The 14,330-nt window shown below is 35.4% G+C and overlaps 3 protein-coding genes across 4 annotated transcripts; 2 read left to right on the forward strand and 1 right to left on the reverse strand.

Moving 5' to 3' along the window:
- The first annotated feature begins 1,410 nt into the window (after nucleotides 1–1,410).
- On the forward strand, nucleotides 1,411–7,425 carry LOC102626843 (protein BREAST CANCER SUSCEPTIBILITY 1 homolog). 2 transcript variants are annotated; one of them, XM_025095095.2, is made up of 14 exons: nucleotides 1,411–1,715; nucleotides 1,791–1,844; nucleotides 1,947–2,017; nucleotides 2,391–2,504; nucleotides 2,877–3,355; nucleotides 3,599–3,709; nucleotides 3,795–4,832; nucleotides 4,978–5,078; nucleotides 5,431–5,617; nucleotides 5,725–5,819; nucleotides 5,938–6,055; nucleotides 6,133–6,298; nucleotides 6,512–6,630; nucleotides 6,946–7,425. In XM_025095095.2, the coding sequence occupies exons 3-14, from the start codon at nucleotides 1,966–1,968 to the stop codon at nucleotides 7,294–7,296; spliced, it is 2,931 nt and encodes a 976-aa protein (XP_024950863.2). In that variant the 5' UTR covers nucleotides 1,411–1,715; nucleotides 1,791–1,844; nucleotides 1,947–1,965; the 3' UTR covers nucleotides 7,297–7,425. The 2 variants fall into 2 exon arrangements, with proteins under 2 accessions (XP_024950863.2, XP_006468072.2); XM_006468009.4 differs by having other exon boundaries at nucleotides 1,411–1,700.
- Nucleotides 7,426–7,758: 333 nt separating this feature from the next.
- LOC102626545 (uncharacterized) lies at nucleotides 7,759–9,298 on the reverse strand. Its single transcript, XM_006468008.4, has 2 exons — nucleotides 8,942–9,298; nucleotides 7,759–8,826 (listed from the first exon to the last, which is right to left on the reverse strand). Exons 1-2 carry the CDS (start codon nucleotides 9,027–9,029, stop codon nucleotides 7,967–7,969), a joined length of 948 nt encoding a protein of 315 aa, XP_006468071.1. The 5' UTR covers nucleotides 9,030–9,298; the 3' UTR covers nucleotides 7,759–7,966.
- Nucleotides 9,299–11,055: 1,757 nt separating this feature from the next.
- On the forward strand, nucleotides 11,056–13,832 carry LOC107175478 (zinc finger CCCH domain-containing protein 17-like). Its single transcript, XM_052433082.1, has 2 exons — nucleotides 11,056–13,082; nucleotides 13,172–13,832. Exons 1-2 carry the CDS (start codon nucleotides 12,848–12,850, stop codon nucleotides 13,489–13,491), a joined length of 555 nt encoding a protein of 184 aa, XP_052289042.1. The 5' UTR covers nucleotides 11,056–12,847; the 3' UTR covers nucleotides 13,492–13,832.
- The last annotated feature ends 498 nt before the right edge of the window (nucleotides 13,833–14,330 follow it).

A 14,330-nucleotide genomic window follows, 5' to 3' on the forward strand; every position in this document is an offset into this window, starting at 1 on the left:
GTAAAGTGTAAACAATGTACGTAAACACTAATTGTTTATCATAGAGGGACATAAGAGAGAAGTTCGTATGACAAAAAGTATATATTATCATTATTACTTTTATTATAATTATTATTTAATAATTATTTTTAACATATAGGTCTCTCTGTGATGTTAATAATTTTTTTGACAGCAACAATAATGTAAAAAGATATACCATTAGATCTAATCAATGGTGCATATTATTTCTAGTAATAAAAAAATTAATTATTTTTAAAACAATATAGCCAATTAACAAACAAATGAAAGGGTGATTTTAAATTTAAAAATAAAAATAATAAGAGATACGATAAAATCCCATATTACAAAGTCTTTTATCTAAAATTGAATTCTTATCAAGTTCTTTTATTTGAAATTGAATTCTTGACATAATAAGACATAAGCTTCATTGCATAATGTTTATGCGTGCATCTTCTTTTAGATAAAGATTCTAATTTCAAATATAATTGAAAAATGAAGCGATTTATGAAAGTTAGATATTGCAAATAAGCTGCAATTAGTCACGTGTCATACTTGCACAGTAAAAAGGAACATGTTTCAAGATTTGCACAACAAGATATATGTTCTACTAATCGGGAGGAATAATGGATTCGATTTCAGTGAGTAAAAAAATATTATGTATCAATGTTATGGTCATAGCACCTTAGTATTTTTCTCTCAGTTGCTAGGTTTAAGTCGTTTACTCATGTATCATTCTGAATGGAATGCTAGACATTCATAAGATGTAACTAGTTAACTTTCTTTGGATTAATAATACTTATATTCGCAATTATCATATTATTGTATTTGCTAGATGATAAGAGATTTTTAAATTGGCAAAATGTTACTAATAGAAAGTGGATGTACACAGCTTGGGCAAAGAGATTAAAACTTTTTAATTAATTAATTATCATTATATTAAATTATATTAAGTGAATGGTTAAGATTATGTTATTTAAATTTAAGGGTACACAACAATCTCACTCTAAATATTTTAAAAATACATACAGCATTATAGAATTATTATACATTTTCAATCTTTATCAATTGTTATAGTTTTTTATTTTTTTTTCACAATAATTGTGACTTAAAATTTATAGCAGTTAAATATCAATTAGGACCTAAATGAACTATCAACTAGCTGACGAGACATTGCTTCTTTTATCTCAAGACTCTCAGTCCTCTCCAAATGATGTTCGTTCTAAATTTGAAGTATGATACACGAGTTTAATTTTGAAATTACAAGTTTAATTTTCTAAACCCCTCCTGAATCCTGTCCAAGGGCCTTGGCTGCACACTAATACTTGGGCCTTATTCGACGAGGTCCATTAGCTATTTTGACATACGACGTAAACGTGGCAAGATTTTCTTCTTCGCTGCTGTCTCGTAAAAGAATTGTTTTAATTTATTATTTTTGACCCGCGAAATGGCAATTTTTCCGCGCGTCATAAAATTCGAAAGATTTACGATTCACTCCAGTTTAAACAAAAAATGGCGCCACCTTCATCTTAATCTAATAATCCCGTTCCCTTCTTTGTCTCTCCAACTCTTTCTGGAAAAAAGAAAAAGATCTTCAGAAGAACAAATACGGAAAAAGAAAAAAGAAAATAAACAGAGCAAAAAATGGGGGATCAGAGAAGTCACCTGGAGAAAATGGGCAGAGAACTCAAGTGTCCTATTTGGTAAAACTCAACACGGTAGCAAAGATAACTAACGGCTTCATCATTAAATTTAAAATCTAATTTTTTATTCTAATTTTATTTATTTTGCAGCTTGAGTTTGCTGAGTTCTGCTGTTTCGCTTACGTGCAATCATGTATTCTGCAAGTAAACTCTCTTTGCTTTGCTTGCTTATTTGTTCTTAATTCCCTAATTTGGAAAAATAACCCACCCATTAATCTGACGCGGTGATATTATGTTTGTTTTCAGTGCGTGCATTGTCAAATCGATGAAATCGGGTTCTAATTGTCCGGTTTGTAAAGTGCCCTATCGCCGAAGAGGTGTAGATTCTGCTTTATTTTTTAGATTATTTACATTGTTAATTTTTAATCTGTCATCATTTTGAGGAGTTTAGTGATATTTGAAATCATAAGCTAGCCTGGTGACTTGAAATTTCTATTGATAATTTGCTTAAGAATTCTTGTGATTTGATTATGCCAAAAGCATAAGGTTAAGGGTTGTCCATTTCACTTCTCATCTATTTCGTATACATTACATTTACAATCTGGGGTGGAAGAAACTAAATGACCTGTTCTATTGTCGTAATGCATTATGGGTAATTTTTGTGAGGCCAAGCTTGCAGTGATGTTGAATTGGAAATCATTCTTCTTTTTTAGATATAAGATGGATAACCTGATCTTTATTTGACTGTAGAGATTCGCGCTGCTCCTCACATGGACAACTTGGTCAGTGTTTACAAAAGCATGGAAGTTGCTTCTGGAATTAATATATTTGTTACTCAGGATGAATCATCAACTAAGTCATCAGGTGATGTAGTGGCACATAAATCTGTTGTATAAATAGTGTAGAGTTTCTGCCTGTTCTGGAAGTAAAAGCCTCAATCTAAGAAGCATTTGCAAAATATGCATAAAAATAATCATGATACCATGGGAATGAATAGAAGTATTAGGTGTGCTAATTGATGTGGGCATAAATTTCTGGACTTCTAGTGATATCTGCATTGCTCCCCCTTGGTATCACTGTTATTAGGGAAAAAATGATTAAGTTATATCTTAGTTATAACCTGGGAGTAACTTGTCCAATAGCTGTTATGGGCTTTATATGCTTTGGCATGCAATTAAGCGTATAATGCCTGTGTTGTGGGTTAATAGTTTTACCATTTCTTGTTCCTTCCTACAGATAAAGAAAAGTGGGTTCAAGGCGATCTTATTTGTGGTGAACAAGTTACTGGAGGGTGTCAGGACAAAGTAGAGCATCAAGGAACATCAAAAGGCAAAAGGTTCAGGAGAACAAGTAAAGCCACTGTGGAACCCTCTGGAACTGTTTGCACGAAACCTTCCTGCCCAACCAAGAAAAGAGTTCAGGTGGCACAGTATCCTCTTCCAGAAACCCCAACACAGCCTGCAAAGTTGGAAGGTGGCACTGTTAAAAACACCACCGGTGAGTTAAAGAGTAGCTCAGTTGTTATAAGGGAGAATCCTGTTATAAACAAAGAAGGTACAGTGCTTTCACCTTTCTTTTGGTTGAGGGATGAAGAAGACAGAGAGAAATCAAGTCAGCATACAGAGACAGATGCATATATAACACCCCCAGATGTTCCTTCTTTCAGTGATCTGAAGCACTCAGAAGATATAAGTTCTTCTGAATTGTCCCCTACAGTGAGTAGTTTAATCTACTCGGTATTAGTCATAGTATTCTGCTAGATTTTTATTTTTTTTAAATAAATTGTCACTGCTTTAAGTTTTGTTTCATACTTACAAAATTTTACTATTTCCAGAATCTGCAATAGTTGTCCATATCACTGTTTCTTATCTGACTCTGTCGCCTTGAAACCAGAATATTACGCTTTATGGTTGTTTGGTGATATAATTTCTCTCTTATGTCTTGGAAAATTTATGTAGGCCGAAGTACATGGCAAATCTGATGGCCTGGATTTCTTTGAAAGTGAGATATTTGAATGGACACAAAGGGCTTGCTCTCCTGAACTTCTTCCAAGTCCTGCGAAGACTCAAGTATTGATGCCTATATCATATTTCACTGTACTGCTTCATTTTGCGTCAGTTTCCTTTTTTCTTACTAAAAACACTGGCAATGCAGGTGGCAGATGCTGAAGAAAATGGAAAGGGCCTAGAAGCAGCTTTGCAGGGTTCAAACACCGTTGTAGATATCAGTAATGGAAATGCTACTTGTGTAATCTTTGAACAAGGAAATGGAAATGAGAATGAGGGGCGCTGCAAGGCATTGTGCCCAAGAAACACAAATCCTAACAATATGATTGAGAATGGTAAACTGAACAAGAAAGGCAGGAAGGCTAATAGTACTGCCCAAAAGAAGTATGCAAAGAGAGATACAAATAAAGGTTCCACAACTCCTGCAACTTCAAATGAAGAATCTGAAAACTTTGTACAAAAGCAAACAAGTATCAGTAATGCTAAGTTTTCTCAGAAGTCTAGTAACAGGAGGGGCACCTGTGCAGCAGAGCCAATACCTGATAATGTTCTTGCTGCCTCTGTAAGAACTGAAATTGTAGATCAGCATGGGAAGAACATTGGCTCTGATTTGCCTACTTCTCTGGGTAAGAAGCAAGGCAGTGATGAAGACCTTCACTTCATGAAGACTAGAAAAAAGTGCTGGAAGATCAATAGCCAGACTGAGGAGGATTTCTGCACTAAGTCGAAGAGACGAAAGGTGGACTCTACTGAAGTCAACGTGCTTGAAAACGTTTCTGTGGTTCAAAAGAAAACATATAAAGATACAGTCCCTCAACCATCACTGATACCTACTTTTGAGGATGCTGATAAGAAAGAATCTCTTCTCAAGGGAAAAACAACCAAAACTGCTAAAAAAACAAAAACTTCTTCAAATTTAAAATGCGATAAAGAATTGCAATGGAACAAAAGAATGAAAGCTTCTTTTAGTGGAATCTCAAAAGATGGGTTGGTTGGGGAGAGTAAAGTTCAAGAGGGTTGCAGCAGTACTGCAAATGAAACACAATCCCCTGAAGGGGTTAGAGGTAGTTCTGATATCGGAGTTCTGGAGAAGCTTCATAAGACACAGAGAGGAGCTTTGCGAAAATGTGAAACCCTTGCTCACAAAATTCAATGTTCTTTCTGTCATTCTTCAGAAAACTCAGAGGTATTTCTTTCTCATTTGTCTTCATATTTAGTCTCTCAACTCTCAACAGATCCATCACCTCCCTTCGACCTGACTCTCTCATGTATGACAATTAACATGTGATGCCCACATGCCAATGGTTTATAATCTGCAAGTTATTTTACAGGCTTCAGGGGAGATGGTCCACTACTATAATGGCAAACCTGTTTCTGCAGATTACAATGGTGGATCCAAGATCATACATTCACACAGGAACTGCACCGAATGGTAAATGAATTTTTTCAAGAGCAAAAGATTTGCTTCTAAAGCATTATAATTGCCATTTACAGAATTGGTCAAAGCCTGCATGTAATATAGCTTCACTGATCCTTATAGCCAAACAAATCCAAGAGATACAACAGTGGTTCAGAAAAGCTTACTGTCTATGTGTGAATTGCTGTTTATCTGCTTTAGTTATTAATTTTTATTGCTTCTACTATGATGTAATCTATGTCTAACAAAGAATGTGATCTTTTAGAGTTTATAGAAGTTAAGACGTTGACTTATCTGCAGGCTCAAGTCATTAGGAAAATGCAATCAGTCTTGTTTTAACCGCTGCTGTTTACAAAATTATTTCCAGGGCCCCTAACGTTTACTTTGAAGATGATACTGTAATTAATCTTGAAGCTGAATTAGCTAGAAGTCGGAGAATTAAATGTTGCTGTTGTGGACTCAAAGGTGCAGCACTTGGGTGTTATGAGAAGACATGTCGCAAGAGCTTTCATGTTCCTTGTGCAAAGTTGATCTTGCAGTGTAGATGGGACACTGTAAGCTTTATACATAAAAAATGATTTCTATATTTAGTAGATATTCATTTCTCACATTTTGATCATGGTGTCATCTTTTTTTTTTTTTTTTTAATATCTCTTGACAGGATAACTTTGTCATGTTATGCCCTCTTCATACCTCTTCTAATTTGCCTAATGAGAATCCAGGATCTCAAGAAAGCAGAAAGAAATGCATTTCAAAGTATGCTTGTTGATGACTTTTATCAAATTTATCCTGGAATTTATTATGACAAGCTATAATGCATTTCTGCAACATAATAATCTCATGTACAACTTTATTATTCTTCTATATTTTCCAGAAAATTGCTCACTCAACACAATAAAGTTGCTTTTAAAAGTGACATCAGTACAAATAGCCGGCAGTCATGGGAAAACAAGTTGGTTCTCTGTTGCTCAGCTCTTACAGTTGGAGAGCAGGTATACTGTACAGATACAATATTTTGTTGACAGGATTAGCAAAATGGTCTAATACCTTCTTGATACTTGGATTGCAGGAAATTGTTTCTGAATTCGAGAGAATATCTAAAGTTAAACTGTTAAAGAAATGGGATTCATGTGTCACCCATATCATCGCATCAACAGATGAAAATGGAGCATGCAAAAGAACCATCAAATATTTGATGGGCATCTTGGAGGGGAAATGGATACTGAATGTTAACTGTTAGTTACCTCTGTTTACTTAGTGAATACATTTTATTAAACTTTAGGAGTTTTAAGAAATTTTTATCAGATTGTGAAGTGTGTTCACTAAACACACAGGAAAGACATGCACATGCATAATTCTATGCAGTGCTTGTTATGCATATGATATATTTCATATTTGTGTAAAGAATTATACTCAGTAGGAACTTGTCTGTCTGTGTCTGTTTACAGGGGTGAAGGCGTGCATGAAAGCCATGAAACCTGTTGATGAGGAGCAATTTGAAATTATTGTTGATGTGCATGGAATGAGGAATGGTCCTCGATTAGGAAGACTGAGAGTTCTAAATAAGGTTGGTTTGTTCATTTAACTATTTTCTTCACATTTTGCTGGATGTTTTGCCATTTAGTTGTCATAGAAGATCTTTAATTTTGTATTAACCGGGACATATCTTAAGTTTCTGTAAAATTCTAACTTCAATTCTGGATTATGAAGGTAAAATATAAAACATGTTCTGTTCATGTTCATGCAGGAACTAAATGCAAATTTAGCGGAAGCTAATCTCAAACTGAGTGTTTTTTGCGCTCAAAGTATATGTACCTACTAAAGTGCTTATGTCTATGCTTGTGGAATTTTATTTCTTATAAACAACTTTTCTTGCTTGCAGCAACAAAAGCTCTTTCATGGTTTGAAGTTCTATCCCATGGGAGGGTTTGAATCGTCCTACAGAGGATATCTACAAGAACTGATAGTTGCTGCTGGAGGAACTATTCTGCATCGGAAACCCATTTCAAGTGATCAGGGAGCTCTGTTGTCTGGTTCATCTACATGTTTAACCTTTATAATTTACAGTCTTGAGCTGCCTGATAAGTGTGATCTGAGCAAAAAGGATATGATCCTGACCAGCAGGCGGAATGAAGCAGAAGGTTTGGCGAGTTCAACTGGGGCCAAAGCAGTAAGTAATTCCTGGGTTTTGAACTCCATTGCAGCCTGCAAATTGCAGAGTTTTGCTGAATAATGATATGAAATCTATATAGAAAAGGACTTCTGGGTTTTGAAAATGTATTATTTGGTGAACAAGATTGGGTTTGTTTGTGCCGTACACATGAATAAGTGTATTTCTACAAATTTAAGTTGATTATCTAAATTAACGTTAGATAAGTAGCAATTATACAAGATTTTGCTTCCATTAAGCTGTTTGAATTCATTCAATTATAAGGAATAAATAATGTTAGGAATCTCAACATTTGAATCTAATTTTGTATGTGATTCATTTATTAGATGGTAAATTTTATAACTTGTAAAATCATTATTTCATCGTCTAGTAGATGAATGCTACTGTAGTTGAGATTTACATATTGAGATTTTTAGTATTGCTCGTATAGAAAATTGATTTTCTAGCTTCTTTCTGTGCAAACTAGGAGGATTGAAGATGATTGAAAAGAACAAAATTTGGAAATGTACACAAGTTGACACGTGCTTTAAGCTAGAAAACTGAGCTAGCGAATTGTAATTTTCTCATAATGTGCAATCTTACTAATCGCTTACTACATTTGACATATTACAACTGCTTCCCTCTTGTGGATAATTCCGTAATGCCCATCACCTTAAAAAAATAAAAAAAGAACAAAAGAAAACAAAATTCCGTCGAGTCGACTCCGGTTTACAAGCAAGCAGAACCTTTCTTCTCATGCAAGGACAGAAGGCTTGCTGGCATTGATTGGTGCTTTGGGCTTACCACAATCACTTTTATTTTGTATATGCTTTTTGATCTTCATATTGAAGCTATCAAACATACCCTCTAATGCTGTAATCTCCTCTTCTATATCCACCTCTTGTTCCTCCTTTGTCGCTATTCGTTGTCTGAATCCAAGTATTTGATCAATTCCAGCTTCTACTTTCTTCCCCAGTTCCTCCATTGTCGCGCGCATGGCTGTATTTTCTTCTTTGACATATTTATACTTCTTCTTCAATGATCGATACCCATCAAGGGACTTCAAAAGGTGCTCCGAAAGAGCCTTGTTTCGCTCTTGGAGAGCTGCATTCCCCTGTATCTCCCCTGCGCTGCACTTCTTCTCTTTGTGCTCGGCTGCACAATTTTGTACTTTTGCCAACAATGACGCATTTTGTGCTTTAAAGTCATTGATAAGTTCCTCCATTTCATTCAATTCATGAACCTTTCTAGCCAGCTCCCCGGCCATAATTTCCTTCTCCTTTCCCAAGCTCGAACACAAAACTTCCAAGCTCTTTCTTGCAGCCAAGCTTGCACTGAGCTGTCTTCTCAACTTTTCTTTGTCATCGGTTATTGGTTCACAAAGCTTTTTGTCCCTAGGCGCACGATTAGGCCTAAGATCTGTGTTGCATCGTCTGAGCTCCGCGACTGATCTCTTGGCAACAGGTTGAGACTTTTGAATCCTTGTTTTAACATCATCTAGAATTGTTATCATTCCAGCTATCCTTTGTGGCTTCCTGTGATCTTGGTCTTTTGTGCTTGCCTCAGTATGATCCTGGATTAGTTTTAGTAATAGCTTTACATTGGCTGCAATACCTATTAAAAAAAAACCAAAAAAAATAAAAAATCAAATCAAATAAAAGATGAAACTCGAGTATCTTCAATCAATCATATCATTAATTCATTATCAATATGACAACACTAAAACTACCTTCGAAACTAAGATCTTCTGGGCGATCCGCATTACTTGAGGAAGCCTTTGCTAAGTCTGGAGAAGAAAACGCACGATGCTGGCTCATAATTTCCCGGAGAAAAAGTCAAAGGAGAAAATTGTTTAAAGATAAGCAGCATAAAAGGGAAGACCAATGGTGAGTATATGGAGAGAAAGAAAAAGGGTATATTTTATTTTTGATTGTTCAAGAAGAATAAATGACTATTCTATGAAATTCTCTATTGGGAGATTCAAAGAAGAGAGATTGCTTTTGCATTCTCTCTTCTCTTCTCTTCTCCTTGTGTGTGTTGATTAATTTGTTTGTTGATGAAAATGAATATTATTTATTACTCTAGTGTTGTCATCATGGCTTTAGTTCATTCGAGAATGGTTGGTTCTTCGTTGTAAATCATCCGCAATTATTGGCGCTACTTTGAATTGTTCGTTAGCCGTTGGTTGTTTTGACTTCCAATTCTTGCACCAAAATGAAACAAGATCCTCTGCTTTAGAAGCTATTACACACTACACTCAATTTGATGTCGCTATTCTTCAATTATTGGGTATCACTTATTTTAGATTTAATTTCTATTTAAAATTGAGGTGTTATAATTTTTAAGTTATAGTTGCGGTTGAAAAAAAACTATAAATATGAAATAAAACTTAATAATTTGTAATAAATATAAAATTTTAAATAATAATTTTGACAAGATTATTAAAAATATAATATATTTCTCACAATATAGTTGAAAAATCATATTAACATAACTTTTAAGATATAACAGTAAGTGTTTACGAAATAATTTAATGTTGTAAGCTACAACTGCTCAACCTCAATTATAAACGTACCCTTAGTGCTTACATCACTCAATTTCACTTCCAATTTCAACGCTTGAGAAGAAAAAAAAATTATACTTTTACTAAATATTTTGTATCACCCTAGTAAATAAATACTTAATCGACACCCATGTAATCATTTTCTTAATTTAAAATTTACTGAAACTCCCTTAAATCGATTCCACTAGTTAAATATTTCGCTAAAAAAAAAAAAATTAAAACCCCGTTACATACAGAGACTCAAATTCAATGGCAGCTCCGAGGCCCTTAGACAATTGCCTAATTTACTTGCCCATTGAACATGAGTAAACTAAAAAGCAAAATGAATGAAATGGATAGACTTACCGTCAAGCTATTGGATTTGGATGAAATCTCAATTTCTAAATGAAAACACGCGTAGCTAATCTACCGGAGAGGGAATGGGGATGGGGATAGCGGCCAAACTAGCTGTGTTTGTCATCACGTTGAGCTGTTTTCATTAAAAGCGACTTCCCGATTCCTACCTCTTATTTTTATTTCCGTCGTTGACAAGAATTGACGGTCACGGCTCCATGCATGTGGCGCGGATTATGTTTCAATCAAATATTATTATAATATAAAATACGGGGCTGTTTACTTTACGCATTTTGCAAGAAAAAAAAAAAATGGTTGAGGAGAATCACCATCCGGATGTTAATAAAATATTAAAAAATTTATAATCTTTAATGTATTAAAATTTATATTTATTTTATTTTATTTTATTAACATCTTAACTAGAGATTTATTGTTACATTATATATTATACTAATATACTATAGATAGGTTTAACACAATATATTGTATTGTATTAGTTGTATTGTATTATAATATATTACAGTAGGGTGTATTAAGTTGTAATATAATATTATGTTTGGTGCAATACATATTGTAGCACATGTAATAATATTTTTTATCATTATTTATATTACTTTTAAATTAATAATATTCAAATTTATTAATATTTATGCATTTATTATTGGTTATATTAAATTATTAAATAATAATTAATTTTTATATATCAGTTATTATAATATAATTAAACAACATATTAGTTAGTTATATTATATAAATAAAAATTAATATTATATAATATTAAATTGAATTAAAAATCTATTTTATTTATTATTGTAATAAATAAATTGTTAAAAAAAAACTAATGCAGCAATTTGCTGCAACCAAACATGGAACCCCGTTTTATGAGGAGTGAAAAACACACCCTATATATATAGTATAGTATAATATAAATGGCTTCTTTAGAATGCTAAGTCCGAAGTGGAATAATGTTGAACAGATTGTCTTACTGCAACGCATCAATGGATTGGATAAAAATTACAGCGATTACAAATAGTACAAGGTTGTGTTCATATGCAAATATCAAGTTAATTACTCAGAAAGTCCAGCGGCTGATCATTCGAGTAAATTTGTGGATCACGCCGGGGAAGGGTGCCACTGGCCCATAATGAATTGATTCTTAAACCCAAGCCCATATTGTTTTCATATCTGGTCTTGGGCCTTGGAAGTGCCACGGACTCACGGGTTTGGTCAGGAATACAATTTTGCTTTTAATTTGCGGAAATTATAATTGTATAAATAAAAAAGAAAATATTAAAATTTGAAAAAGAAGACCGTTCGGTTGGGCGGGAATTAGGGATGTCAAAATCCGGATCCGGGTCTGAGTTTAGCCTTTCCGGTTCCGGACCCGGATGATAATTTTTAATACTGAACTCGGATGTAAATCCAGATATTTTTCTCCCGGGTCCGGTCCGGGTTAAACCCGGAAAAATCCCAATTCCCGAATTCTGGGTTTATAACCCGGATGATTCCTAACGACATGCATCTTTCCATCTCTTTCTTCAGTGAACTCCTTTCTAATCCCTAATCTATTAACACCAATTATGGAAATTAAAAAAAAAAGAAAGAAATAAAACCCAAGATATCAGACAACACAAATTCAATTATCAAACATAATCATGGTGTCTTGACGATGATGATGACAAATTGGGTTTTGTGGGGCTAGGTCAAGAAAAGGAGAAAGCATAAATGACGGCTGAAGTTTTTTTCTCCAAATAACAAATGAACATCTGAGAGTAAATCACAACAACTTTTAGGTTTCTAGATGCAAAACAACTGGGGTTAGAAGTGCAGCGACCAAAACCGAGATCCCGATTTACGAAGGTGGACAAACGTTGGCCAAAACCGTGACATGGCTGGACGAACGATGGTTGATGATGACGATGAACACAAACACAGTGAAGGTGGTGAAACAATGATGAGTGACGACGACGATTTGATGAAAGGAAGGGCTGAAGAGAGAGAGGAAATGTTTGGATTTGGTTTGGCGGCCATGGCTGTGAATATGGGCATTAGGACTGATTTTTTTTTTAATTTTCTATTTATATCAAAATAATTTAAAAATTAATATAAAAATAAACTTATCCGGGTCCGAGTTTCGAATTTGTGGGTTTATCGAATCCGGATCCGGTCCCAGAAACGTCCGGGTTGAAAATATTAAATCCGAATACCAAATTTAATTTACTCCGATATGGATTGAACCCGGTCCAAAATTTCCGGAATCGTCCGGATCCGGGCCGGGTCCGGATTTAATTGCCATCCATGGCGGGAATCCTTATGGGACGCGCGGATAAGGGAGCGAATGAATCGAAAAGCTTTTATATAGATCAATTAAGCGGTAAATTAGTATCTTTTCAATTCTCACTCGTTTCAGTTCACTCAAATTCAGATATCGTATGGCTTTGTATTCTCCAAGAACCGGCTGCAAGCCTAAGCTCAAACGGGTGTGATTTGTTCATTTTGGCTCAAAGGCAGATGTAAAAGGAATCCGTGTCGCTTTTTGCGTAATAAGCCTGAGCCGCCGATGATTCAACCAGAAGAACAGCTCCGAGTCCGACCAAAGATTCCACCACCCATCCCCAGATTAGGGTTTGTAATAACTGGATTTCTGATTCTTGCGTCTACGGCGACAAATGCCGATTTTTGCATTCATGGGTTCACTCCGTTGACGGCGACAACACCACCAACAGTCTCGCGACGTTGATGAAATTAAACGGTCACAAGAAAGCCGTTACGAATGTCGGGCTCCCTTCCGGGTCGAATAAATTGTATTCGGGTTCTAGGGACGGTAGAGTTAGTGTGTGGGATCGCGACTCCGGCAGGTGTGTCAATGTTATCACCAACGGGGCTGAAATTGGTTGTTTGATTAGCGAAGGTTCGTGGGTTTTTCTCGGTTTGCCTAACGCCGTTAAATCTTGGAGAGTTAACGCGGCTAGCGGTAATTACTAGTCGTTTGTTTCCAAGGACCAATTGGGCGAGTTAATGCTTTGGTGGTTAATAATGATCTTTTGTTTGCTGGTTCTGAAGGTGGTGTGATCTCGGTTTGGAAAGGAACCTTTGTGGCGAATCCCTTTAAACAGGTGGCTTCAATAAGAGCCCCTCTCTGGTTCTGTTCTCTCTCTAGCTCTAACGATACCCGTTGGAATTCAAAGGAAGAGGCTGCTGTTTTCGAGTTCTGTGGACACACAACTAGGACTTGGAATCTTGACAACTTAGAGTGTGTTCAGACACTAAAGGGGCACAGTGATACTGTGACGTCTTTGCTGTTCTGGGATGAGTATTTGTTCTCGTCTTCATTGGACGAGACCATCAAAATTTGGTTTACTAACCAAGATGGCAGATTTTGAGGCTGTATACACACACGAAGAACAATGCGGAGTTGTCTTCACTTTTTGGGATGCTTGATGCTGAGGCTAAACCTGTCCTGTTCTCGTCGGGTAAAGACTCTGCAATTCGCCTCTACGAGTTACCTTCCTTCAAGTTGAGAGCCGGAATTTTCTCACGAAGAGAAGTTGAAGTTGATCAAATTGGTCCTGCTGGCCTGTTTTTCCCTGGAGACGCGAGTGGTTCGGTTGGTGTTTGGAAGTGGCTGCTGGCAGAGCAACAGAAAATGGAGACTTGAGTTATGAAAACTTGTACAGACACTATTTTTTATTTTTCAATTTTACTAATATGGTTTTACCACTGAGATAGATAGATCTCTTTTCTCATCTTACCCCTATATCCACAGCTAGAATTATTACATTTCAATAACCCTTTAGAACCCTTATTCAGAAGGGTTTTAGCCAAAGATGTTAACTTTTCATTTGCTTTCAAAATTCCTTTAATTTTCTCCCAGACGTGAATATGAAAATTTCAATCAAAATTTTGTAGTAGAAACACTCATTTCTTCCCAATTTTTCATCGAGTTTGCCCAACTCAATATTGAAATTGGTCTGTCCAAGTCCAAGAATGTATGTTTTCTCCCCTAACTTTAGTACGTGCACAAAAATTTCTGCTGAAATTTGTTCGAGTGCGGGTAATTTATTATATTAGATATATACTGATCATCGAAAGCCACGAACGGACTCCTTGCGGAGTTACCATGAACAAAAGATTCCGCGTGATTGTTGGTTTTTCAATACAAATTCATGAAGAATCATTCATATCTGAGTGCTACTTGAAAGTGGAAACTGCTTTCCCCTAG

This window comes from Citrus sinensis, chromosome 2, assembly GCF_022201045.2.
Source record: "Citrus sinensis cultivar Valencia sweet orange chromosome 2, DVS_A1.0, whole genome shotgun sequence".
NCBI classification, from domain to species: Eukaryota; Viridiplantae; Streptophyta; class Magnoliopsida; order Sapindales; family Rutaceae; genus Citrus; species Citrus sinensis.